Below are 26411 nucleotides of genomic sequence, written 5' to 3'. Positions count from 1 at the left end.
CCATGAGGGGGCCACCACTGCCTGGAGGGGTGTGTGCTCATGTCCCTCCTTCTTGCCCTACCTCATAAACATCTGTTGGTTTCATTGGTGTGATTTCACCCACTTCCTCATTGTGTCCCATCATTTCCTTTAAGACCCAACTCAAGGGCTACTTCTTCTGTGAATGATTGCTTTACACTTTGGCAATTTTGAGTATTCTCTTCCATCGTGTATTCAATTTGTACCATGATATCACGTGTTGGAAACCCTGGTGGCGTAGTGGTTAACTGCTACAGCTGCTAACGAAAGGGTCGGCAGATCGAATCCACCAGTTGCTCCTTGGAAACTCTATGGGGCCGTTCTGCTGTGTCCTATAGGGTCACTATGAGTCAGAATTGACTCGACGGCACTGGGTTTGGTTTTGGTTTGGTATTATTACATGCTTGATTATATAACACTTTGTAACTGACCTTTCAAGTACCTGTGTTTTTACCTTTCCAACTAAATTATAAGCTCCACCAAAGAAAGAGAGGCCGTGCCTTCTGTATATTTTGTATACCCACAATAACTGGTAAGAGACTTGGTACATTGTAGGAGTTCCATAAAAAATGTTCAACAAATGCAGAAATAAGATTTGACACTCGAAGCAACTGTAAGTTGCTGACTTTCAGGCAAGGGCAGGAAGGGGCTGTCATGCTTGTGTGTGGGTTCTGGAAGGTAGAGGCGCTGGCAGAGATGTGAAGAAGGGTCTCTCTAGGGGACTGCAAGGTTGGAGAGGAAGGAATGGTGGTGGAAGAGGATGATGGGTAAGGTGAGGAGGCCAGCACCTGCCAGTGTGCACCTGGCCCTGGATGCAGTGAGGACTGACTGGCCCCACAGGCTTGCCCAGACTGAGGGCTTGGTAGTCTTGTGCATGGGAAAGCAGGTGAGACCTGGCCAGGAGCCCAGCATGGCTTTGTTCTCAGTGGCCTTCAGTCCTCCTCACCAGTGTCCTCTCTGCCTCTCCTTGTCTCCCCCAGAGCCGAAGGATGAAGTGGAGGTGTCGGATGATGGTGAGTGCTGGCCACCTGTCCTCAGGTCAGGCTCACAGGGTGGAGGGGGGTGAGCCAGGGGGTCTGATGGCTCACACTCACCCTGACCCCCACCCTGCAGATGAGAAGGAGCCCGAGGTGGATTATCGGACAGTGACAGTCAATACCGAGCAAAAGGTGTCTGACTTCTACGATATCGAGGAGAGACTAGGATCGTAAGTGCAGTGGGAACGTGCCTCTGGGTGAGAGGGCCGCCACCCCCACGGTTACATTCAGTGCCTTGTCTTCCTCTCTTTTCTGGGGGCTCTGCCTCCTCTGGGACCAAGACTCCTACAGAATCAGAAGGGACTGACCCTGTCAGCACCCAGGAAAGCGTCTCTCTCCAGGGAGCTCTCAGGCCGCACTCTGGGGAAGCCTTGGGCAGGTCCCTCCCTTTCCTGTGCCTCAGTTCTCCACACAGACTAAAATGAGAGGACTGGGTCTAGATCCAGTTATTTTTAGGTTCCTTCCATTTAATGTGGAAACCCTGGTGGCATAGTGGTTAAGAGCTACAGCTGCTAACCAAAAGATGGGCAGTTCAAATCCACCAGGCACTCCTTGGAAACTGTGTGGGGCAGTTCTACTCTCTCCTGTAGGGTTGCTATGAGTCAGAATCAACTCAGCGGCGGTAGGTTTTGGGTTCCATTTGATGCATGACATCAGTCAAGCCTGGCCAGGGCGTGTGGTCCAGCAGCTCTGGCTGTACTAAGTGCTTTACTCTCCTGTCCTTGAGAGGCATGGCCTGGGCACCCCAGTCGCCTTGGTGAATTTGGTCTGTACTGTGCTCTTGGGCTCCTCCCTGGGGTGTGGAGGATACCAACAGGCCCAGGCCCCTGTCCCTGAGCCCTCACCACAGCCAGGCTGTCCTCTCCAGCAGCACCTAAGGCTGTCCATGTGCCCCTAACTCTGTACCCCCGGAGGAGTACACAGGTGGAAGGAAAAGGAGTGGGGCTCAGCTGTTATTCCTGGTGGGTTTCTTGGAAATAAAGGAGTGATTTAAACCTCACAGCCACTCTGTCAAACAAGCCTGCTCTGTCAGAGTGAACTGTACCACAGAGAAACACCACAGCTCCCCTCCCCCAGCAGTGGGCAGCAGACCCTTCCGGGGGGCTGTTCTCAGGGGCCCAGTGCTGCCGAGGGGAGTGGAAGGCCGGCAGGCAGTCAGTCATTCTCTGCATTTTGGGAAGATTACCTCACCCTAACTTTGTGGGTCCCCCTATGGGGGAAGGGAAGAGAAGCCTGTCAGCCAAGGTTGAGGCCTCAGCCCAAGGAGAAGATGACAGTCCCTGAAAGTACAGCGAGACCAGACAGTGTTTGGGTGGGGATGCCCGGCCGGGCAGCGGCCGAGGCTGACAAGTGATAGGGAATAGGTTTGTCGTTGTTAAAAATGTGCTTCATTGATCTCGAGCCAAGCCCAGTTGCCGCTGAGTTGATTTCGACTCATGGCAGCCCCATGTGTGTCAGAGGAGAGCTGTGGCTTTCAGTGGCTGAGCTTTTGGAAGTAGATCACCAGGCCGTCCTTCTGAGGAGCTTCTGTGTGGACTTGAACCACCAACTTTGCGGTTAGTAGCCCAGCGCTTAACCATTTGCCCCACGCAGGGGCTCCTTAGTCTAGAGCAGGCGTTAGCAGATTTTCTCTGTTAAGGGCCAGATACTAAATATTTTAGACTTTGTGGGCCCTACAGTCTACGTCACAAGTACTCAACTCTGCCGTTGTGGCAGGAAAGCAACCATAGACAGTACGTAAACAAACGGGCATGGCTGTGTTCCAATAAAACCTCATTTATAAGAGGCAGATCAGATTTGGCCCACGGGCCATAGTGTGCCAGCCCCTCTACAGTGGAAAGCTTGGCTAACTTGGGCTTTTCTTCCCTCCCCCTCTCGCTTGCAGTGGGAAATTTGGACAGGTGTTTCGACTCGTAGAAAAGAAAACTGGAAAAATCTGGGCAGGGAAATTCTTCAAGGCGTATTCAGCAAAAGAGAAGGAGAACATCCGGCAGGAGATTAGCATCATGAACTGCCTGCACCACCCCAAGCTGGTCCAGTGTGTGGATGCCTTCGAAGAGAAGGCCAACATCGTCATGGTCCTGGAGATGTGAGTGGCCCTGCAGCCTAGGCACTGCCCCCTGGGAACCCAGCACATGCCTCCCGCTCTGTGGCTCCGTCCTACCCCAGCCACCTCTGCCCCAGAGATGGAGAGCCTGCAGCAGGGCTGTGACATGCCTGAGTGGCCAGGCACTGACCCATTGGGGCAGAAGGTCTGTGCACAGCGCTGCCACAACTCCCTGAGCTCCCACAGGCAGATCCTTGATGACCTGGTGCCCATTTTGTCCTCATCTCCCCCATGAAAGGGCCAAACACTACCAGCTATCCCTAGATTCGCTGGTTCCACTCAGGCGTACTCTGACCTCTAGGTGGCTTTGAAATAGAAGGACAGGGACAGAGCAGCTCCCGGATTTCTGTGCAGCAGGACAGGGGGCCCAGGGCTGGGAGCATGGAGGCCAGGTGTGCGATCCTTGCCCAGCCTGGTGCTGTGCCTCTGCCTGCCCCTTCCCACCCTGGTTCGTACCCTTTGGACTTCTCACTCCCGAAGAGCAGTGCCTCTCTGCTGGGTTATACAAAGGCAGGGGAGTGGATCAGATGGCCTTCAGCCAAGACTTTCTCAGAGTCCACTGCTTTCTGTACGTTCCAACCCCCCACCTCCTCTTGCCTGAGGTGCCGGCCCACATGCACACACGCACACGTACTGGTAGGTGTCCACCCCAGTGTCTAGATTTTTTAAGAGTTTCTTTTCCTTTTTTCATCTTTTTTTTTTTTTTTAAATAGATGGTACAATCACATCAAATATTATAAGAAAATACACAATGGAGAGTCTTACTTATTCCCACCCGTGCCTCCTGTTCTAACCTTTCCCCTCCACTACGGGTAACCGATTTTGTTGGTTTTGTCTGTATTCTTTCAGCGCAATGGTAGCTGATTGTGCTCACGGCTCTATACTTTGCTGTTTTCATTGAGCACTTTATCTTGGCGACAGTCCCCTGTCTGCATAGTCCCCAGCCGCATAAGCTCTCATTGTGTGGCTATGCCATACAGTCTCCTGATGGAAACCAGCCTGTCGTAACCTTGTGCACATGTCCTTTCACTCATGCTTGCATATAGCTGCTAGATAAATTGCCAGGAGCGTGGGAGTGCAGGGTCAAAGGGTCTGTGTGTGTGAAATCTGCGGAGATATTGCAAAATTGCCTTCAGCACCTGGGAATTGCTCATCCTGAGCCTCAGTCCTTTGGAGAGGACTGTCAAGGCCTTGGAGTTCTTTCCCATCCCCAGGCATGAGGGTGAATGGCACATTAGCCCTTCCTCTCGCATTTCCATAAATATTTTGGGGTTTTTCCCTTTCCTTGAGAAAGGCCTTAGTGGTTAAGAGCACAGACTTGAGTCAGATAAATCTCACTTCAAACCCCAGCTCTGCCTCTTACTTGGTACGTGACCTTGAATAAGTGACTCAGCTGCCCCAGTCCTTAGTTTCATTATCCTTAAGAGGCTATTAAAACCACCTCATGAATGCTGTAGGATTAAGCAATAATACATGTAAGGCACAGCCCTCTAGATCATTAGCGTTGTTGGTAATATGATGTATTGATTTTTTTCCTCTTCTATCTTGGTCTTTTTTTCTGCTTAAAATTACTTTGTGAGCATTTTCTGGCTGGGACGATTTTAACATCCTACTAAGGGTTGAGAAACAAATCTTAGCTGGTATTTGGAAAACTTGGGTTTGGATTCTGCTGCTATCAAGCCATGATTTTGCATCGTTAAATCCTACCAGTGAGAAGAGGTATTTGGGTTAGAACAATCAATCCCAAGACTCCTATCTGGCTCTAAAATTGTACAATTCTGGGGAACTGCAAAAGACTCAGAGAAAATCTTAATTTGTCCCTTAGACTCTGTTCTCAGCCCTAAATTCAAACTTTCCTCCCCACTTCCTGGAAATATTTAACCTAGTCCATGGCCTCGCTCATAAATTATACCCTCACAATAGTCCCGTGGGCTGCAGCTTTCCATATTTATTCTAGAACAGGTTGCGTAGTCCATCCAGGCAGTGTGGGCTTGTGAGGACATGTGAAGAAATGTCTTATCTTTAGAAGTCAAACCTTGAGCAAGTTCATGAGAGGGGGCTGGGAGGGGCAGGAGACAGCTGAGCCTGGGTGAGGCCGGGCAGCAGCACCAGTGGGCAGAATACCATACTTAGCTTGGAATTGGGAGTTGGCAAGCCAGATGGAAAATGTAGGGAGAAAATGTAAGAAGGTTTCAGCTGGCCTGGCTTTCATCCCTCCTTCCCATGCCTCCCCCATGGACAGGAGCAAGTCTTACATGCATGGATGCCAGAGGATTAGCCTGCATTTGGGGTAAGAAGCTTGCCCCTTGATAGGAGCTCAGCCATAGAAGAAGGCAGCAGGCTCATACTCGATTCATACGGCCCTTCCAGCTGAAACGTACTAACACTTGGCCACTGAGAGGGGAGAGATGGATTCCCAGCAGTACAATTTGCTGTTGTCTTTGATGGAGGTGTGGAGATTACGGGAAGGATGATGGCTGGTGACATAGAAAAATAAAAATGTGTTCCAGGGCTCCAGCCTTCAGTTTAGTGGCCTCAGATAGAGTAAGAAATAAGAATGAATGTGTCTTAAGCCTTTCTGACCTCTGATTACTGGACAAGCCCCCATCATGACAGCAGACTCGCTCTGGGACAATGGTTCATTCGGGCCCCTGGCCTGGAGCCCAGGCTTGTCCTTTGGGGAGTGCCTGGGACCTTCCAAGTGGTGATGGGACCTGAGCACTGAAGCGAATGTGTGTTCAGGCTGAGTCATCCCTGGCTGAGTTCATGTTTCCCTACTGTTGGCAAAAGGTTCAAATAATGTCTAGCTGGGTGCTGGAAGGCAAGGTGCAGAGGTATGGATCCCATAATAGCGCCCTTCCTTCAGGCTGCCAAGTGAGGGCTGGCCCGGGTCTAAAACTTTAGGGATAAATGTGATCCCTTGGGATTAGGTAGCCTTGGCAGTAGTAGATATTCATTCATTCACTCACTCACTCAGTATTAATTTATTAAGCACACATTTCTCTGGTCCAGTCTTGCCCCAGAAGTATCCCATCTCTGTGGGTGGAGGCTTCTTTCTGTCAAACCAATACTTTCCACCCATAGTCTTGAGGATTTTGAAGAGGAACCTACTGATTAATCCTATATGTGTAACCCCTTCCATCCTAGGAAAACCCTGGTGGTGTAGTGGTTGAGTGCCATGGCTGCTAACCAAAAGATTAGCAATTCAAATCTACCAGGCAGTCCTTGGAAACTTTATGGGGCAGTCCTACTCTGTCCTATAGGGTCACTATGAGTTGGAATTGACTCGATGGCAGTGGGTTTGGTTTTTTTGTTTTTCCCATCCTAGAAAATAGACCTTAGGAACAGTTTTCAAAATATAATTAATAAGCATATTAAGTTTGAATCAGAGCTTCAAACCAGTTTATTCCAGTTGGAGCCCCTGCTGAGACTTTGCATTTGTACCCTAGGTATACTGAATCAGAATCTACAGTTTAACAAGATCCCCGGGTGATTCTTATGTATAATAAATTTTGAGACCCACTGCTTTGCAGAACGAACAGGTTCCAAGCCCTGATTTGAATAGGTTTGAACCTATTCGAACCCATATTGATTAGGTTACCCCCTGAAATGCAGTAGCAACCGTCTCCAAGCCTCAGATTTCTACCTCTCAAGCCTCACACGTTCCCAGGGGTGCTGCAAATTGAAAAGTAAGCATTTTGCAAATTGAAAAGTAAGCATTTTGGGGCACCTGGTCTGTGCCAGGTATTGCCAGTTTGTAGTGAGGGTCCAGAGGAGTTCTGGATGGCACGAATGGTTAAGTGTTTCACTACTGACTGAAAGGTTTCTGGTCCAAACCCACCTGGAGGTGCCTCAGAAGAAAAGCCTGGTGGTGTGTTCCCAAAAAGTTGCTGGCTGGCTGAAAACCATGTGGAGCAGTTCTACTGTGCACACATGGGGTCACCGTGAGTCGGATCTACCCGGTAGCAACTGGTTTGGTTTTAGTAAGGGTTCAGAGATGAGCCTGACTTTACCCAGACATACGCAGAAACAACTGTAAGACAAAGGAGACTTGCTACAGAGAGTACAGAGACACCTTCCCAGGGAAGGAAAGATCATTTCATGTGGGGAAGTCGGGAGTGATTTCTCGGGGAACGTGAACTTCCAGCTGGCATTCCAGGAGTGGGAAGTGAGGAAGCCAGTATTTCCCAAATTTATCTAATTAAAAGAACAACCTCGGGTATGGCCTGGGGTACTTATTAAAAATATGGGTCCTCAGATCCCTCCCAAGATTTTTTGAATCAAAATCTCCAGGGTAGGAGCTGGTGAATCTGTACTTTCAACAAGAGTCCCAAGTGATTCTTAATAAAACAAAAAAGGTACACTAACATCAGTGAAACCAACCAACAGCCCAACCCCTTGCCGTCGAGTCGATTCTGACTGTTAGCGACCCTATGGACAGCGTTGAACTTCCCAATAGTGCTGCCAAGGAGCGCCTGGTGGATTCAAACTGTCAACTTTCTGATAAGCAGCTGTAGCTCTTGATTACTACCCCACTAGGACTTCCAAACATCATTGAGCACTTGTTGTACACCAGGCACTCCTCTAAGCACTTTACCTGTATCAAGTCAGTCTTTACAGCAACCCTGTGAGGCGGTGCTGTTTTCATCCCCATTTTACAGGTGAGAAAACTGAAGCACAGAGATGTTAACAATCAGCTAAGATCTAGAAGTTTTTTTGGAGCATTAGTAGCTGGTAAAATGGAGGTTTTTTTTTTTCAGAAGGGCGGCCTTGAGGTCAGGAGCGCCACCTGCTGGCCACCCAGGGACACTGTCTCGGGTTGCTTCTGACGTCAGGGCAGCTTTCACCAGCAGTCCTTGGCATAGGCTGACCTTCCTGAATCGAGTGTTTGTGTTGTGGTGACGGAGGCAGAGAGAGGCCACAGTGTGCTGTGTCCCTTGGCGCGTCCCTGCCCATCTCTCCCTCAGGGGTCAGTGACAACATCCACCTGTCCCACCACAGGTTGTGAAAGGGTAATTAATATGTGCCGAGTGCTGACTGTGTGCCAGGCGTGGTGTGTTACATGATATTCCTAACAATTCTATGAGGTGGGGCAGTTAAGAAAGAGGGCTCAGACAGGTTAAGCAACTTGCCCAAGGTCACACAGCTCATAAGAGGCAGAGACAAGATTCAAACTCAGCTCTTTCCCCTTTCATGATGACTCCGCTTGGGAGAGAGAAGGCCCTTGTAAGAGGATATGCCCACAACGAAGCCCACTCAGACTTGTTCAGCTGGTGGGCCTACGGGTTGCTGTAGAAAAATGAGCTTACTGCTATCTGGGTGCTGCAGAAGTTGCCAGGAGACACTTTAATCTTTCTGAGCAGCAAGCAGTGAAGGTAGGTCAGAAGGCTGGGATGGGAAGCAGAGAGGGCCCATGCAGTGTGCCTTTACACTGAAGGCAAGATGCTGGCTGGCTAACGCACCTGGAGCAGCCATTGGCAGACAATGCCTGGCTGTGGGCCCCAGAAGCCTGGGGCTGATTGGATGTGACCAAGATCCAAAGTCTATTCAGGTAGGAAAGATTTATCACACACCTCCAGCCTGGGCTAAGGAGGAGTTGAGGCCTGACAAGTTAGTTACAGCTGGAAGGAGATATAATAGGTTGTTGTTAGTTGCTGTGGAATTGACTCTAACACATGGCAACCCCGTGTACAGCAGAATGAAACATTGCTCAGCCTGTGCCATCCTCACTATTGTTGGTGTGCCCAAGTGCATTGCTGTGGCCACTGTGTGTGTCAGATGTCTTCCAGTCTAGGGACCTCATTTTCCAGCACTATATTAGACAATGTTCTGTTGTGCTCCGTAGTTTTCATTGGCTAATTGTGGAAGTAGATTGCCAGGCCTTTCTTCCTAGTCTGTCTTAGCCTGGAAGCTCCCCTAAGCCTGTCCCCCATGAGTAACCCTGCTGGTATCTGAAATACTGGTAGCATAGTTTCTAGCACCACAGCAACGTACAAGCCTCCACCATATGATAAACTGACAGACAGGTGGTGGAGGTGTAATGGGTTATAGACAACTAATTTTAGAAAATATACTGAGGCTTCTTAAATATTCCTCTTCCTGGGTGTGCAAATAAAATACTTATGGGTACTGACAGAGCCCTGGTGGCTCAGTGGTTAAGAGCTTGGCTGCTAACCAAAAGTTCAAATCCAGCAGCAGCTCCTTGGAAACCCTAAAGGGCAATTCTGCTCTGTCCTATAGGGTCTCCATGAGTTGGAATTAACTCGAAGGCAATGGGTATGGGTACTGTATTTTCCGCTTCAGTTCCACTGTAGCTAAAAGACAAGCTAGAGTACAGAAATGTTCCCTTATGCATCTATATCGTTTGGAAGAAAAAGACTGACTAGCAGTTATCCTTTTACTGAGAAGGTCATACCTGGATCTCATAGTTCATGCCCACCTCTGAAACTACCCCATTTTCGATGCTCCCCTGAGTCCCCCAGTAGCTCAGTGGGTGTAGGGCACGGTTCCCCAGCAGGGAACCAGGAGGCCCTGGCCCTCCTCCCGTGAAGGAAGACTGGGACCAGCTTAAGGGCTGTGCCCTGGGACTCCTGGGAAGCTGCAGAGTGCCTGTCACCCCCATACCCTGGACTTTCACGCCAGCACCCTTGCCAGCCCAGCCTCGATGACTCTGTGGTCTGACCGGCCTGTGCTCCTTCTGCTCCGCAGCGTGTCGGGGGGTGAGCTGTTTGAGCGCATCATTGACGAGGACTTTGAGCTGACGGAGCGCGAATGCATCAAGTACATGAAGCAGATCTCTGAGGGGGTGGAGTACATCCACAAGCAGGGCATCGTCCACCTGGACCTCAAGCCTGAGAACATCATGTGTGTCAACAAGACGGGCACCAGGATCAAGCTCATCGACTTCGGTCTGGCCAGAAAGCTGGGTAAGGCTGCCGTCTCCTCTTGTCACCAGCATGCAGGGACCCTGGCTGTTGTGTTCCACACACTGCGTATTAGGGGGAGGTGCAGCGTTGGGTTAAAATCAGAGACCAGGGAGACCGCTCAGATGCAAAGCCTGCCTCTGTCACTTACCAGCTGGGCGACCGGACACACTACGTAACCTCTGGGCCTCAGATTTCTTGTCTGTAAGATGGGGATGATACTAGTTCCACCTCATAGAGTTGTTTCAGGGATTGTAGGCGCTCAGCAAGGTAAAGTGATCAGGTCGGTGCCTTGCGTGTTGTATACGTACCATGTAGGATATTTATCATCATCACCACTATTCCCTGTGTATCTTTTTCTCCGGTCCCTTCAGCAGCAAAACTCACCGGGTTTGGTGGCGGTGGCTCCTCACGTTTGCACCATGCTGTACGATATCCAGAGCTCTTTCACCCGCTTTCTCTCCCTTGCGTCTCCCAGCAGCCCTGTGGGGCAGGGCAGGTTTTCTGAGCCCGAGTTTATAGACTGGAGCCGTAATGGCGCAGTGGTGAAGCGTTCAGCTGCTAACCAAAGGTCAGCAGTTTAAATCCACCAATTGCTCCTTGGAAACCCTATGGGGCAGTTCTGCCCTATCCTATAGGGTCCCTATGAGTCTTAATCAACTTGATGGCAGTGGGTTTGAGGGTTTAGTTTATAGACTAGGAAACTGAGGCTCTCAGTAGCTTTGTCTGCAGGTCCCACTGCTAGCCTGGGGAGGTGCCAGGTCTGGGCTAAGGACCCAGGGTTCTCTGCAGCACCTCTGCTATTTCTACACTAGCAGAGGGGATGGGGGAAGGTGGCTGAGGGCCGTCATGCCGACCCCTGAAATCATTTTGGTCAGCGACTGCCTCACATACAGTCCCTAGCCAACATGTTTATTTAGCTCTCTGATATCTCAGTAATTGAGGGAGCAGCTTCACTCTCTACCTCCCAACCACCCCTCTGCTAACAAAGAGCCCCAGGGCTGGAGGGCAGGGAGGGGCTGACCTTTCTTTACCATCCTGTGGGAAGCAGGAAGGAGCTGGCCGAGCTAATAAACCAAAACCAAACCTGTTGCTGAGTTGATTTTGACTCATAGGGACCGTAAGGGACAGAGTAGAACTTCCCCTCAGGGTTTCCAAGAAGTGGCTGGTACATTCGACCTTTTGGTTAGCAGCCATAGCTCTTAACCATTGCGCCACCAGGGCTCTGGCCAAGCTAATACCACCTAGTAAATCAGGGGGGACTAATCCCTGGAGAAGGATATCATGCTTGATAAAGTAGAGGATCAGCAAAAAAAGAGGAAGACCCTTGACGAGATGGATTGACACAGTGGTTGCAATGATAGGCTCAGACATACCTACTACTGTGAGGTTGGCGCGGGACTGGGCAGTGTTTCATTCTGTTATATACGGGGTCACTATGAGTCAGAACCAATTCGATGGCACCTAACAAATCTCCCAGGATGCCCAGTGCTGGACAAGGCAGCACTGGTCACGAAGAGGAAAAGGAGACAGTGGGGTTCCGGTAGGCTGTGACTTACTGCTGGTCAGCATAATCAGGTGAGAAGCAGGTCCCGTGCTGGGACATATGCCCCTGCTCAGCTGTCTGCTGCTAAAAGGATAGGATGGGGCAAGGGCTGGCATGCACGGCCTGCCTGTGGACAGTACCCACCAGCAAACTGAGCCGATAGGCAGGCTACAGCCTCAGGAGCTGGCAGTGTCGCTGGAAACACAATGCACAGATTCCCTAGGTGAAGTATCCCTTGCAGGAAGGGTGGTGTCCATCAAGGACCAGAGAACTGGGAAGTGGTTTAGATGCAGCAGGAGAGGTTAGAGTTCAAGCAGAGCTTCCACACCATGAGGGCTGTTCAGTGCCTGGTTTTAAAACATTTGCTGTGGGCGTGTAAAATTCAACCAAGACCAAATCTGGCCCCTAGGCCAAAGGTCTGCTACCTTCGCCGTTGGAGAGCTCCTCAGGAGCTGGGATCTGCAAACGGGTGGGTGTTCAGGAGCCTTCAGCCATCCTAACACCCACCATAAGATTTCCAAGGAGCGACTGGTGGATTGGAACTGCCAGCCTTGTGGTTAGCGGCTGAGCTCTTAACCACTGTGCCACCAGGGCTCCGGCCAAGCTGATAAATCAGGAGGGACTACTCCCTGGAAGACATCATGCTTGATAAAGTAGAGAGTCCGCAAAAAAAGAGGAGGACGCTGGATGAGGTGGATTGACACAGTAGCTGCAACAATAGGATCAAACATACCTAGTGCTGTATAGGGCGAGGTCTGTCCCCTCTGCCATCCTCCCTACAGATCCCAGGAGGAGAGACGAGCAGCTGTAAGTAGGACAGGCAGTCTAGTGGCGTGGTAGAGGACATGGCTCAGGAGTAGGACCAGATGGGCTTCAGTCCTGACTCCACCACTTACATTAACTGGGTGAGAAACCACTTCATTTCCCTGGGCCTCGTTCCGTAGGATGGGCACCGGGCCTACCTCTTAGGGTTGTTGAGAATATTAAAGAGGAAAATCCATTTAAAGCAGGTAGCGTGGTACATAGGACAGTCATTGGCCAGTGAATGTTAGAAATCTTTATTAGGGATAGTCACAGTCCCTGCCCTTGGGAACTCAAGGGAAAGACAGACACACAGACCAAGAGATCACTCAGGGACAGGTGCTTTAACAAAGGCAAAACATGACGGCACGACCTCTCTCATCCTTACCCCATTCAAGACATTCAAGGTGAGTATTTTGTTTACTTCCCTGGTGTATTTATGCACTCGCCTAACGAGGAGGAGGACAAATGCCTTGCGCCATTATCCATGGGGGCGGGGAGGGGGAGCCCTGGAAGGCCAAGGCCCCGTCTATGCCCGAGACAGACAGGGCAGCTGCTCACTGTGAGCTGGTTCCGAGGTGTTCTGGCAACTGATCCCTCTCCATCCTGATTACAGAGAATGCGGGGTCTCTGAAGGTCCTCTTTGGTACCCCTGAGTTTGTGGCCCCTGAAGTGATCAACTACGAGCCCATTGGCTATGCCACGGACATGTGGAGCATCGGGGTCATCTGCTATATCCTGTGAGTCCCCTGGGGTGTGCGGGTGGGGAGGGTCAGGGCGGAGGGGCCGGAGAGTCCTGCAGGAGGGTCCTGAGAACAGTGCCCTGACATCCTGAGGGGCCAGCACTGGTGACAGTGGGAACCCTACTCCAGAGTCAGGTGGGTGGCAGGCCCACACCAGCAAGCCACCCTGCTCCTGATGAGGCCAGTGGCTTGCATTACATTTCTGTAAGGAAGTAGTTCCCCTCAATGAAATCCCTGCTCTGGGCTCCACACCGTCCACAGTGCTGGCCAGCAGGGGCCTTTGGTCATGAGAATGTTCGGTTGCGTGGCTGGCCCCTTGTGATCTGCCCACTCGTGTAGGTGAGCCAGTAGAGAAGGAGGACGGTACTCAGGCACACGTTTCCCCTAGGCATCATCACTGTCTTCAAAGGGCATCACACCATCCCCAGAGGATGGGCCCAACTGCTCCCGTCATCTGAGACCAGTATATGTACTTTTGATGAGACAGAGGCTTCAGCAGGACCAACAGATAACAGAAAACAACACACTAATCAGAACTGGGAGATCAGGTGGGAAATTTAGAAGCCTTTTCAGTAAGCGATGCTGGAGAAAAAGAGGGGAGACCAATAATCTGGACCCGTCCTTCACAAGCATTAATATGCAGGAATCTGCTGGACATCTCCTTAAACTGCAGAGTCTGATTCCCAAAGTCTGGGCCCTGAGAGTCCACATTTCTCACAAGTTCCAGTTTGCCCCATGGTGGTGGTCTGAGGGCCACACTGGGAGTAACAAGGCTGTAGAACACGTCTGCTTGGTGGGGTCTCATCGGCCTATCCCTGAAGCCCCAGGCTGCAGGCAGTTATTAGCCCCAGAGGCAGCCCCTCAACTTGTATAGCAATTCACAGTTGTGGGATGGTCGCCCCACAGATGCAGATATGCAAATATATATATATATATATATTTTTTTTTTTAATTAAACTTTCTCATAGAACACTTAAGGAAGACCTCTAAGAAGACTTTCTCAGAACCCTGTTGTCTTCAGCCTCCAGTGTGAGAAACGATTCTAGGTGATTGTGACGCCCAGCCAAGGTTTAGGAGCCAGTTTAAAAGGTTTTAGCAGATGTATGGTCATGTTTGTGCTTGGGGCTTTTTCACATGCTCCGGGGTTTTACACTCACTGTGTCCTATTAGCATAGCCACCCTCAGTTGACCTGAGTCACAGGTCCTGTACCCCAGAGTGTCCGCTCCTTCCCTGCCTGGGGTTACCCTCACCACCATAGCCTCCCCTAAAGCTGCTGAGGTGAAACCCCCTGGCTAGAAGCACCTTTACCTGCTTCTCCCTACCCAGCCGCCTCCAGGAGAAAGGGGAGCTGATGACTGAAGAAAGCTCCAGCCTCACATGGCAAGTAGGGCCAACAGGGTTGTCCGCTTGCCCAGGCCTGGACGGGGCTCACACTGCATCTCCAGACCCTGAGATGCAGTCCTCAGCCAGCTCACCCTGTTCAGACCCAGCTTTCCTGCAGTCTGGCCTGGCCCCTGGGCCCCCCTCCAGCCATCAAGGAGACTGACCCAATGTTTGCCCTTCAGTCTGTTTTCCCACCACTGTGGGGTAGGGACCATCTGCAGCCACGGATCCTCACATGGGCCCTTGTTTGATCCTCAGAGCAAGCTTGTGAGGGGCTCATGGCAGGGATTTGATTGCATTTGGCATTGAGAGGCCATTAGGGCCAAGGAAGCCTTCATGGCTGCCCATGTCCCACAGACCTAGCAGGGTGACTAACCATCCCAGTTTGCCCAGGACTGACAGGTTTCCCAGTATACAGGATATTCCATGCCAAAAATGGGGAAAAGTTGGGCAAGCCAGGGCAGTTGGACCCCCTACTGGTCCATAACAGAGCAGTGACCAGACTGCTCCGTAAATCTTCACCGTGAACACGCCGTGCAAACTATACACAGATCAAGAAGCTAAGGCTTTGGGAATAGATAGCAGTGATGCTGCACAACATGGTGAATATAGTGAATGTCACTGACTTGTACACTTAAAAAACTTAAAAATGGTTAAAACAGCAGAGTTTTTGTTATATGTATTTTACCACAATAACATTCCTTTTTAAAGAAAGAAACCCAACACTACGAGGGCCTCAGCAACCCTCCTGGCATCCCTTCCCGCTTACTAGCCCCTCCCCATTCTAGAGGTAACCAAAAAAAACCAAACCCATTGCCGTCTAGTTGATTCTGACTCATAGTGACCCTGTAGGACAGAGTAGAGCTGCTTCATAGAGTTTCCAAGGAGCCATAGCACTTAACCACTAAGCCACCACAGTTTCCAGAGGTAACCATTACCCTCATATCTAAGAAAATGGGTTAGTTTTGTCTGTTCTTGAACTTTGTATAAACAAAATCTTACAAAAACAAGTGTTTGGCTTCTTTTGCTCAACATTGTTCTTGAGATTCATTCATATTTTTACGTATAGTTATAAATTGATCGAACATGCAGTCAAGATGCATTGATAATTATTGGTGATTAGAACACGAAAGTTGGAAACAAAGAAGAAGGATCTGTAGTTGGAAAATATGGCCTTAGTGATAGAAACAGCTCTGGAGATCCCATGGTAGAATTTTGCAAGACCAGCAAATTATTCATTGCAAATACGTTTTTTCAACAACATGAAGAGCAACCGTACACATGGACCTTGCCGGATGGAATACCCAGGAATCAAATCGACTAAGGAATTAAATCAACTACACTTCGATAGAGAAGTCCAATGTTATAAGTCAGAACAAGGCCAGGGGCCAACTGCAGAGCCGATCATCAGTTGCTCATATGCAAGTTCAAGCTGAAGCTTAAGAAAATTAAAACAAGTCCACAAGAGCCAAAATACAACCTTGAGTACATCCCACCTGAATTTAGAGACCATCCCAAGAATAGATTTGACACATTGAACACTAATGACTGAAGACCAGACAAGTTATAGAATGACATCAAGGACATCATACATGAAGAAAGCAAAAAGACATTAAAAAGAGAAGAAAGAAAAGACCAAAATGGATGTCAGAAGAGACTCTGAAACTTGCTTTTGAATGTCAAGTAGCTAAAGTTAACGGAGGAAATGATGAAATAAAGAGCCGAATAGAAGATTTCAAAGGGCAGTTTGAGAGGACAAAGTAAAGTGTTATAATGAAATGTGCAAAGACCTGGAATTAGAAATGCAAAAGGGAAGAACATGCTCAGCATTTCTCAAGCTAAAAGAGCTAAAGAAAAAATTCAAGCCTCGAGTTGCAATATTGAAGGATTCTATGGGTAAAGTATTGAACAACACAGGAAGCATCAAAAGAAGAAAGGAAAGGAATACACAGTCATCGTACCAAAAAGATCTGGTCTACGTTCAGCCATTTCAGGAGGTGGCATGTGATCAAGAACCAATGGTATTGAACAAGTCCAAGCTACGCCGAAGGCACTGGTGAAAAATGAGGCCCCAGGAATTGACAGAATACCAATTGGGATGTTTCAACAAATGGATACAGAGCTGGAAGCGCTCAGCCATCTATGCCAAGAAATTTAGAAGACAGCTTCCTGGCCAACTGAATGAGAGAGCTCCATATTTGTGCCCATTCCAAAGAGAGGTAATCCAACAGAACACAAAAATTATTGAACAATGTCATCAATATCACATGTAAGTGCAATTTTGCTGAAGATCATTTAAAAGCAATTGCAGCAGTACCTCAACAGGGAACTGTTAGAAATTCAAGCCGGATTCAGAAGAGGATGTGGAATGAGGGATATCATTGCTGATGTCAGATGGATCCTGGCTCAGAGCAGAGAATACTAGAGAGATGTTTACCTGTGTTTATTGACTAGGCAAAGGCATTTAACTGTGTGGATCATTACAAATTATGGATAATATTGCAGCGAATGGGAATTCCAGAACGCTTAATTGTGCTCATGAGGAACCTGTACATACACCAAGAAGCAGACTTTCGAACAGAACAAGGGGATACTGCAGGGTTTAAAATCAGGAAAGATGTGCGTCAGGGTTGTATCTTTTCACTGTACCTATTCAATCTGTATCCTGAGCAAATAATCAGAGAAGCTGAACTATGTGAAGAAGAACGGGGCATCAGGATTGGAGGAGGACTCGTTAACAACTTGTGATATGCAGATGACATGTGGCAGATGCTTGCTGAAAGCAAAGAGAACTTGAAGCATTTACTGATGAAGATCAAAGACTACAGCCTTCAGTATAAATTACACCTCAACATAAAACAAAAATCCTCACAAATGGACCAATAAGCAACAACATCATGTTAAATGGAGAAAATGTTGAAGTTGTCAAAGGTTTCATTTTACTTGTTTCCACAGTCAGTGGCCACGGGAGCAGCAGTCATGAAATCAGACAACGTATTGCATTGGGCAAATCTGCTGTAAAAGACCTCTTTGAGGTGTTTTTTTTAAAAAAAAAAAAAAAAAAAGATGTCACCTTGAAGACTAAGGTACACCTTTCCCGAGCCATGGTATTTTCAGTCACCTCACATGCATTCGAAAGCTGGACAATGAATAAAGAAGACCAAAGAAGAACTGATGCCTTTGAATTATGGTGCTGGCGAAGAATATTGAATATACCGTGGACTGCCAGAAGAAGGAACAGGTCTGTCTTGGAAGAAGTACAGCCAGAATGCACCTTAGAAGTGAGAATGGTGAGACTTTGTCTCACGTACTTTTGGACATGTTATCAGAAGGGACCAGTCTCTGGAGAAGAACATCATCCTGGGTAAGTAGAAGGTCAGCAAAAGAAAAGAAGACCCTCAATGAGATGGATTGGCACAGTAGCTGCAGTGATGGGCTCAAGCATAGCAACGATTGTGAGGATGGCACAGGACTAGGCAGTGTTTCCTTCCATTGCACATAGGGTCACCATGAGTTGGAACCAACTCGACAGCACCTATCAACAACAAGTTGTAGATTGTTCGTTCTCAGTGCTCTATAGTATTCTATCATGTGAATATAAAAAAAAAAACAAAACAGGTGCTGTCAAGTTGACTAGGATTCATGGTGACCCCATGTGTGTCAGAGTAGAACTGTACTCCATAGGGTTTTCAGTGGTTAATTTTTTTGGAAGTAGTTCAACCAGGCCTTTCTTCTGTGATGCCTCTGGATGGACTGGAATCTTCATCCTTTTGGCTAGCAGCCAGGCTCGTTAACTGTTTGCACCACCTGGAGTCTCCTGAGTGAATATAACCCAATGTATTTATCCATTCTGCCTTGATGGGCTTTTGAGTAGTTTCCAGTTTGGGATATTACAAATATTCTCTTACATGTCTTTTTTTTTTTTTTAATTTTTATTGAGGTTTAAGAGAAAGTTTACAAATCAAGTCAGTCTCTCACACAAAAACTTATATACACCTTGCTACTACTCCCAATTGGTCTCCCGCTAATGAGACAGCCTGCTTTCTCCCTCCACTCTCTTTTCTTGTCCGTTTCACCAGCTTCTAACCCCCTCTACCCTCTCATCTCGCCTCCAGGCAGGAGATGCCAACATAGTCTCAAGTGTCCACCTGATCCAAGAAGCTCACTCCTCACCAGCATCCCTCTCCAACCCATTGTCCAGTCCCTTCCATGTCTGAAGAGTTGGCTTCAGGAATGGTTCCTGTCCTGGGTCAACAGAAGGTCTGGGGGCCATGACTGCCAGGGTCCTTCTAGTCGCAGTCAGGCCATTAAGTCTGGTCTTTTTACGAGAATTTGAGGTCTGCATCCCACTGCTCTCCTGCTCCCTCAGGGGTTCTCTGTTGTGTTCCCTGTCAGGGCAGTCATCAGTTGTGGCCGGGCACCATCTAGTTCTTCTGGTCTCAGGCTGATGTAGTCTCTGTTTATGTAGCCCTTTCTGTCTCTTGGGTTCGTAATCACCTTGTGTCCTTGGTGTTCTTCATTCTCCTTTACTCCAGGTGGGTTGAGACCAGTTGATGCATCTTAGATGGCTGCTTGCTAGCATTTAAGACCCCAGACGCTACCCTCCAAAGTGGGATGCAGAATGTTTTCTTAATAGATTTTATTATGCCAGTTGACTCAGATGTCCCCTGAAACCATGGTCCCCAAACCCCCACCCCTGCTACGCTGGCCTTCAAAGCATTCAGTTTATTCAGGAAACTTCTTTGCTTTTGGTTTAGTCCAGTTGTGCTGACCTCGCCTGTATTGTGTGTTGTCTTTCCCTTCACCTAAAGTAGTTCTTATCCACTATCTAATTAGTGAATACCCTCTCCCACTCTCCCTACCTCCCCCCTCTCATAACCATCAAAGAATATTTTCTTATCTGTTTAAACTATTTCTCGAGTTCTTATAATAGTGGTCTTATACAATATCTGTCCTTTTGCAACTGACTGATTTCACTCAGCATAATGCCTTCCAGGTTCCTCCATGTTATGAAATGTTTCACAGATTCCTCACTGTTCTTTATCAATGCGTAGTTTTCCATTGTGTGAATATACCATAATTTATTTATCCATTCATCCGTTGATGGGCACCTTGGTTGCTTTCCTCTTTTTGCTATTGTAAACAGTGCTGCAATGAACATGGGTGTGCATATATCTGTTCGTGTAAAGGCTCTTATTTCTCTAGGATATATTCTAAGGAGTGGGATTGCCGGATTGTATGGTAGTTCTATTTCTAGTCTTTTAAGGAAGTGCCAAATCGATTTCCAAAGTGGTTGTACTCTTACGTTCCCACCAACAGTGTATAAGTGTTCCAATCTCTCCACAGCCTCTCCAACATTTATTGTTTTGTGTTTTTCGGATTAATGCCAGCCTTGTTGGAGTGAGATGGAATCTCATTGTAGTTTAGGTACCTCTGTTTTAATAAACATCTTTATGTATTTCTATTGACTGTATAATCTAGAACTAGAATTACTGGATCATAAGAGCACTTTGTTTTAAAATGATAATGATTTTAGGAGGAAGAACATAGTACTTTGGATAATGTTAAATTGTTTACTGGATTACTTTGAAAACTAAGATCAAGAAATAGAGAAGTGTTTTTAAAATAGGAGAGAAAGTAATTTTGACAAATGGGCACTAGCCTGAAGGTGTGTGTCCAGGGGGACGCTGCAAGGAAGGAGAGGTGCATGTGACAGGGAGACAGCCAGAAGCCCAGTGCAGCCTCCTGGCCCCTGGACTCACCACTGTGGGCCACTCTGCCCTCTGGGACGGTGTCAGCCTGGCTCCTCAGTGGGGCCTGCTAGTGCCCTCAGCAGAGCAGGTGCACGAGCCAATGGATTGCTTCGCCTAAGTCCCTGCTGTGCAAAATTCAGGCACAGCTGCTGGCAGCACCCCGGAAGCAATCCCTGGCAGCCCTCGTGACATCCCCTGCCCCTGTGTCTTGGCCAGGGACCCTCCCCTCCTGATCTCTTTTCTGGGGCCATGAGAGCTGGGAGTTAGAATGGGAGGATGGGGAAGAGGTGGGATAACTCATTTGTTATTCAACACGTATTTGGTGAGTACCTCCTAACAAGGAGCTCTGACTTTCTTGGAGAAACTCCTTTTGAAACCCAGCAGAGAGATGCTGTCCCGACACCTGAGTTACCGATTCAGCTGCTGGCCCGGATGTCCAGGCAGGATGATGGAGCATGCAGGGCTGTAGAACCTGCCCTCTCATCCTTGATTCTGAAGGGGGATAGGAGATGCCTTGAATCTCCTGGAGAATATTTTGGTGAAGATGTTGTTGTTAGTTGCCTTCAAGTTGAATGTGATTCATGGTGACCCTATGTGTGCAAAGTAGAACTGCTCCATAGGGCTCTCAAGGCTGCGACCTTTCAAACGCAGATCACCAGGCCTGTCTTCCAACCGCCAACCTTTCAGCTCGTAGTCAAGCACTTCACCATTGGCACCACCCAGTGACTCCTTGTCTTAAGTTAGCAATACCCTTTTGGTTTCAGTTTCTGGCCTAATTGGGGGAAAGAGGGGTTAGGCCACACTTCAATGTGAAACGCCTCTTTTTCTGAGACATTCTGCACTCTCCTACCTCTTTCCCTTATTTCCTGAGGACTTGGTGTTCCTTTCCTGCCTATGGGGATATCAAAACCCTTCACCGTGCCCCATCTGCATCCCCACTCCAAAATTCCTTCTCTCCCGCCCCTCTCCCAAACCAAAGTAAAGAAGCTATCACTGCCCCACTCTCCTCCTGCTGCCTTTCTGACAGGGCCCAGTGACACGGACTTCCATTTCAGCACATTCGGCACCAGTCATGCTCCAGAGAGCCGGGTCATCTCCCTCCTGGGCTTATCATCTGGGGACAGCAGCCCAGTCCTCTGAGGGAGGAGTCCCGGTGCCCGGGCATCAGGCACCTGCTCAGACCGAGGTCTGGATACAGGGTTCTTCAGAGGGGTCGTAGCCTCTTCCTTCTCCATCCTGCCCTCTCCCTGCTGAGCCCAGACACAGACTCTGAGCACAGCTCCCGCAGCCTCCACTCCCTGCAGTGCCAGGCCCCGCCCCCACCTTCAAAGTTTGCTCTCCAGGAATTTGGGCTGTGGTTAAGGTGACTGGACCCCAGGTCCCTGCTTCCTGGGCCGATGCACAAAAGGATACTCCGCTTTTCCTGTGGGACCTGCCCTTGCCGCTGCCCCTGCCAGACCAGACCAGGCAATAAGTGCCTGAAAGCTAAAATGGGATCAAAGATTAACCCTTTCCTATAGGGTCACTGGAAGCCCTGGTGGCCTAGTGATTAAGAGCTACGGCTGCTAACCAAAAGGTTGGCAGTTCAAATCCACTAGGTGCTCCTTAGAAACCTCGGGGACAGTTCTGCCCTGTCCTATAGGGGCACTATGAGTTGGAATTGACTCAGCAGCAACGGGTTTGGTTTTTGGTTTTTACGGGGTCACTGGAAACCTTGGTGGCGTAGCGGTTAAGTGCTAACCAAAATGTTGGTAGTTCAAATTCACCAGGTGCTCTTTAGAAACTCTACGAGGTGGTTCTACTCTGTCCTGTAGGGTTGCTATGAGTCAGAATTGACTCGACAGCAACGGGTTTGGTTTGGTTTTTGTATAGGGTCACAGGAGCCCTGGTGGTTAAGAGCCCAGCTGCTAACCAAAAGGTCACCAGCCACTCCTTGGAAACTCTATGGGGCAGTTCTGCCCTGTCCTGTAGGGTCGCTATGAGTCGAAATTAACTCAACAGCAAAAGGTTTGGTTTGGTTTAACCACTCAGTAGTTCTTCTTCCCAGTGTGTGGTCCCCTTAGCTGGCCACTCCTGCAGCAGGGCCATCTGTTTGCTCCTTGAAACACAACATAGAGAAAGTGTAGTCCAGGAGGTATTTCTGCACCCTCCTTTCACCTGACCTTCCTCCCTGAGAAGTTTTGTCACAGGAGAGATAAAGAATTACGACATTAGAATGCCCTCCAGTCATGACCTTTGTGACTCCTCAGCTCAAAGACTAACGTCTGACACTAAAAAGGAGTGAGAAGACTCTGGGTATACCTGTGAAAGTCACGTAAGACAATGTGAAGTGGAGAGAAAGTAGAATATCCAAGGTCATGCCCACGTCAATTGCAACCTTGTGCAAACCAGATGAACCCATCCATCACAAACTAGATAAGACTGGGAAGAGGGGTACATAGTTGTGTCGTTAATGCTGTAGTTGTTTCGTTTGCTGATGGGTTGACAATAAAGCCTTTTTTTGTAAAAAGGTACATGACACTTAGGCAAATTCTAGCAATACAGTGTGTGTGTATATATATGTATATATACTCCTGCAAATCCCACCGCCCAGAAAAAGCAGCACTAAAATTTGAGCACTCTCCTCGCCATCACACTTTGCACGTATGCCGTGTTTTATTATAGAGACATCCCCTTTAATTAGGAGGACGCCGGGGAGCTTGGGCAGGCACCAAGCCAGCCGGGGCAAGGAGGGTGTTTCAGAAGAATGGGACTGCCAGGAAGGAGCAACCAGAGGCCAAAGGGAAGGAGGCTCTCCCTGACCGTGAACATTGCAGAGATTAAAACTTATCTGTGCAGGATTGCAGCTCCTAATTAGGAAAGGAGGTTTGCAGAGGGGATCTTTCAGCATTCCACAGCAGGGTTGTTTGCTTTTGGAGTGTTGCAGGACTTTGCCCCCTCTATGTTGGAATCGACTCAACAGCACTGGGTTTTCTGGTTATGATTCAAATGGAGCCTTGTTGGAGCCGTGGATAAAGTGGTCAACTGCTAACTGAAACTCCTGTGGCAATCTGCTTCTGTAGAGATTTACAGCCTTGGAAATCCTCATGGAGCCGCTACAAGTTGGAATCAGCTTGACGGCAGTGGGCTTGTTTTGGTTCAATGATTCAAATAGAGTTCTGGTAAAGCAGTGTTTAAGAGCTACGGCTGCTAACCAAAAGTTCAACTCTACCAGCCATTCCGTGGAAGAGCCATTCCTTGGAAACCCTATGGGGCAGTTCTACTGTGTCCTATACGGCTGACAGTCACGGGTTTTGTGATGCAAATGGAAAATATAAAGACAAAGGGAAGCAGGTAGCTGACAAGCAAGAGTCAGGCTGCTTCTTGGTGGGGCTTCTGTAGGCTACACAAGATTGCTGAGACCTTTAGAGCTGGAAGGCCCCCAAGGAATTCCAGCCCAGTCCCCTTGGTGTATAAAAGGGGAAGCTGAGGCCCAGAAAGGGGAAGGCAGTAGCATATAACAATGCAGACTCAGGGACTGGTGACCTGGCCCCCTTCCCTCCGCTCGTTGTGACATGACTGAGAGTAAACAGTTCCATGCCTTCTTAAAACAGAAATCAGTGCCTGGCCTTGAGAAAATGCCATATACAAAAATGTATTATGGAGAAACACACAGAGTCTGATAAGGGTGAAATAATTCACACTGCAAAGGCTTCCTTCTCTTTACAAAAGGTTTCATCACTGGGTTCCTTCCAACGGCAAGCTTTCCCCATGAGATTTAAAGTGGATTTTGGCCTGCAAAACTTAGTTTTCAGATACAGGTGTATTTCATAAGAGCTCAGCTGCTTACCAAAAAGGTCAGCAGTTCAAATCCACCAGCCACTCTTTGGAAACCCTGTGGGGCAGCTCTGTTCTCTTCTGTAGGGTCGCTAGGAGTCAGAATCAACTCGAGGGCAACAGGTTTGGTTTTCTGGGGTTCTTTTGGAAGGAGGTGGGCATGTTAAGTGCCAAAATAACTCCAGAAGGGCTTGCATTATTGTTTATGATGATGGATTCATGAGGATTTGGGGGAAGGGGCATTAGCAAAGCCTTAACTTGGGAGATTGATGGCATGAGAGTCCCAGATCCATCTTGTGGGGCTCAGATGGGGTCAGGGCAGGATCAGCTACATAATTTGTGGGGCCTAGTATAGAATAGAATAGTGTAGAATAAAAAGTCCACTTGTCCAAATCATTAAGAATTTCGTCATGGCAACCAAGACCCAAACCCATTGCCGTCGAGTTGATTCCAACTCATGGTGGCCTTATTGGATGGAGTAGAACTGCCGCATAGGGTTTCAAGGGAGCACCTGGTGGATTTGAATGGCTGACCTTTTGGTTAGCAGCCAAGCTCTTAACCATTGTGCCACCAAAGCTTCAAGATGAGAAGAGCAGACCATTAAACCAAATGCGGACCCTTCTAAGGGTAGGGGCCCTGGGGACAGGTTGCATGCCCACAAAGCCACCCCAGGTCAGGGTGAGTGGTGGTGGATGGCTGGCCTGAAGATGAGGTACACTGAGGTGAGAGCTGAGGCCAGGAAGCCATGAATCTGTTCTTTTTGGCTTTGAGATGCAAGGTACCATTACCTACCAAATTTTATTTGACTTAAGCTACTGATAAAGTGAGTCATTTGGAGATCACAGACTGGTGAGGCAGTGGAGGTGATCCAAAAGAACTGTGTAATATCTATGGTCAGAGACTGAGCTCCTTACTGTGGACCAGGCCTTGTGCTGGTGCTGTGCACTACAATTTATTTTATTTTCATAGAAATGTTAGTGTAAGGTGACAGTTAAAAGTATAAGCTGTATTCCATAGACACATCCAAACTCCCTGAGGGACCAAATTACTGGGCTGAGGGCTGGGGACCGTGGTCTCGGGGAACATCTAGCTCAATTGGCATAACATAGTTTATAAAGAAAATGTTCTACATTCTACTTTGGTGAGTAGCATTTGAGGTCCTAAAAGTTTGTGAGCAGCCATCTAAGATACTCCATTGGTCTCACCCCATCTGGAGCAAGGGAGAATGAAGAAAACCAAAGACACAAGGGAAAGATTAGTCCAAAGGTCTAATGAACCACAGCTATCACAGCTTCCGCCACACTGACTGAGTCCAGCACGTCTAGATAGTGCTGGGCAACTGCCTCCAGCTGCTCTGACAGGAATCACAATAGAGGGTCCTGGGCAGACCTGGAGAAAAGTGTAGAACAAAATTTTAAATCACACACACACACACACAAAAAAAAAGGCCGGACTTACTGGTCTGACAGAAGCTGGAGAAACCCCAACACCCATATAGCTCAGTCATGAAGCCACTCCTGAAGTTCACCCCTTCAGCCAAACAAAAGACAGCCCATAAAACAAAACGGGACTAAATGGGCACACCAACCCAGGGGCAAGGATGAGAAAGCAGGAGGGGACAGGAAAGCTGGTAATGGGCAACCAAAGTCAAGAAGGGGAGAGTGTTGACATGTCATGGGGTTGGCAACCAGTGTCACAAAACAATATGTGTATTGTTTAATGAAAAATGAGTTTGCTCTGTAAACCTTCCTCTAAATTACAATTAAAAAAAAAAAAAGAGTATAAGCTCTAGAGACTGCTCCTGGGTTCAGATCTCACTGGCTGTGAATCCTTGGACAGATTACTTATTCTCCACTCTGTGCCTCAGTTTCCTCACCTGTAAAACAAAGTATTAAGAGATATCTACATTGTAGGGTAGGGTTACAAGTAAATTCATTAATCTATTTTAAGCTGTTTGCCCGGTGCCTGGCACACAGTAAATGTTTGATAAACACTGGCTGCCATGATGATACTGCTGCTGCTAATGGTGATGACATGACCACCCTACAATTAAGTAGTTGTTATTGTTGTCATTAGGTGCCATTGAGTGAGTTTCAACTCATAGTGACCCTACGTACAACAGAATGAAACACTTCCACTGTGTCAGCCCATCTCGTTAAGGGTCTTCCTCTCTTCTGCGGACCCTCTACTTTACCAAGGTTGATGTTCTTCTCCAGAGACTGGTCCCTCCTGATAACATGTCCAAAGTACATGAGAAAAAGTCTCGCCATCATCCCTTCTAAG

The 26411-nt window shown here is 48.3% G+C and overlaps 1 protein-coding gene across 7 annotated transcripts in view; it reads left to right on the top strand.

Moving 5' to 3' along the window:
• Positions 1–26411, top strand: part of MYLK (myosin light chain kinase) — a 337690-nt gene that overhangs the window by 293182 nt on the left and 18097 nt on the right. For all 7 annotated transcript variants that reach the window (XM_049878336.1, XM_049878326.1, XM_049878354.1 and 4 more), the window contains 5 exons: positions 999–1031; positions 1132–1225; positions 2941–3144; positions 9871–10088; positions 13049–13172. In XM_049878336.1, coding sequence (XP_049734293.1) covers positions 999–1031; positions 1132–1225; positions 2941–3144; positions 9871–10088; positions 13049–13172 — 673 coding nt within the window. The remainder of the gene's footprint in view (positions 1–998; positions 1032–1131; positions 1226–2940; positions 3145–9870; positions 10089–13048; positions 13173–26411) is intronic.

This window comes from Elephas maximus, chromosome 1, assembly GCF_024166365.1.
Source record: "Elephas maximus indicus isolate mEleMax1 chromosome 1, mEleMax1 primary haplotype, whole genome shotgun sequence".
Taxonomy (NCBI): domain Eukaryota; kingdom Metazoa; phylum Chordata; class Mammalia; order Proboscidea; family Elephantidae; genus Elephas; species Elephas maximus.
This window is presented reverse-complemented; position numbering and strand designations above follow the sequence as displayed.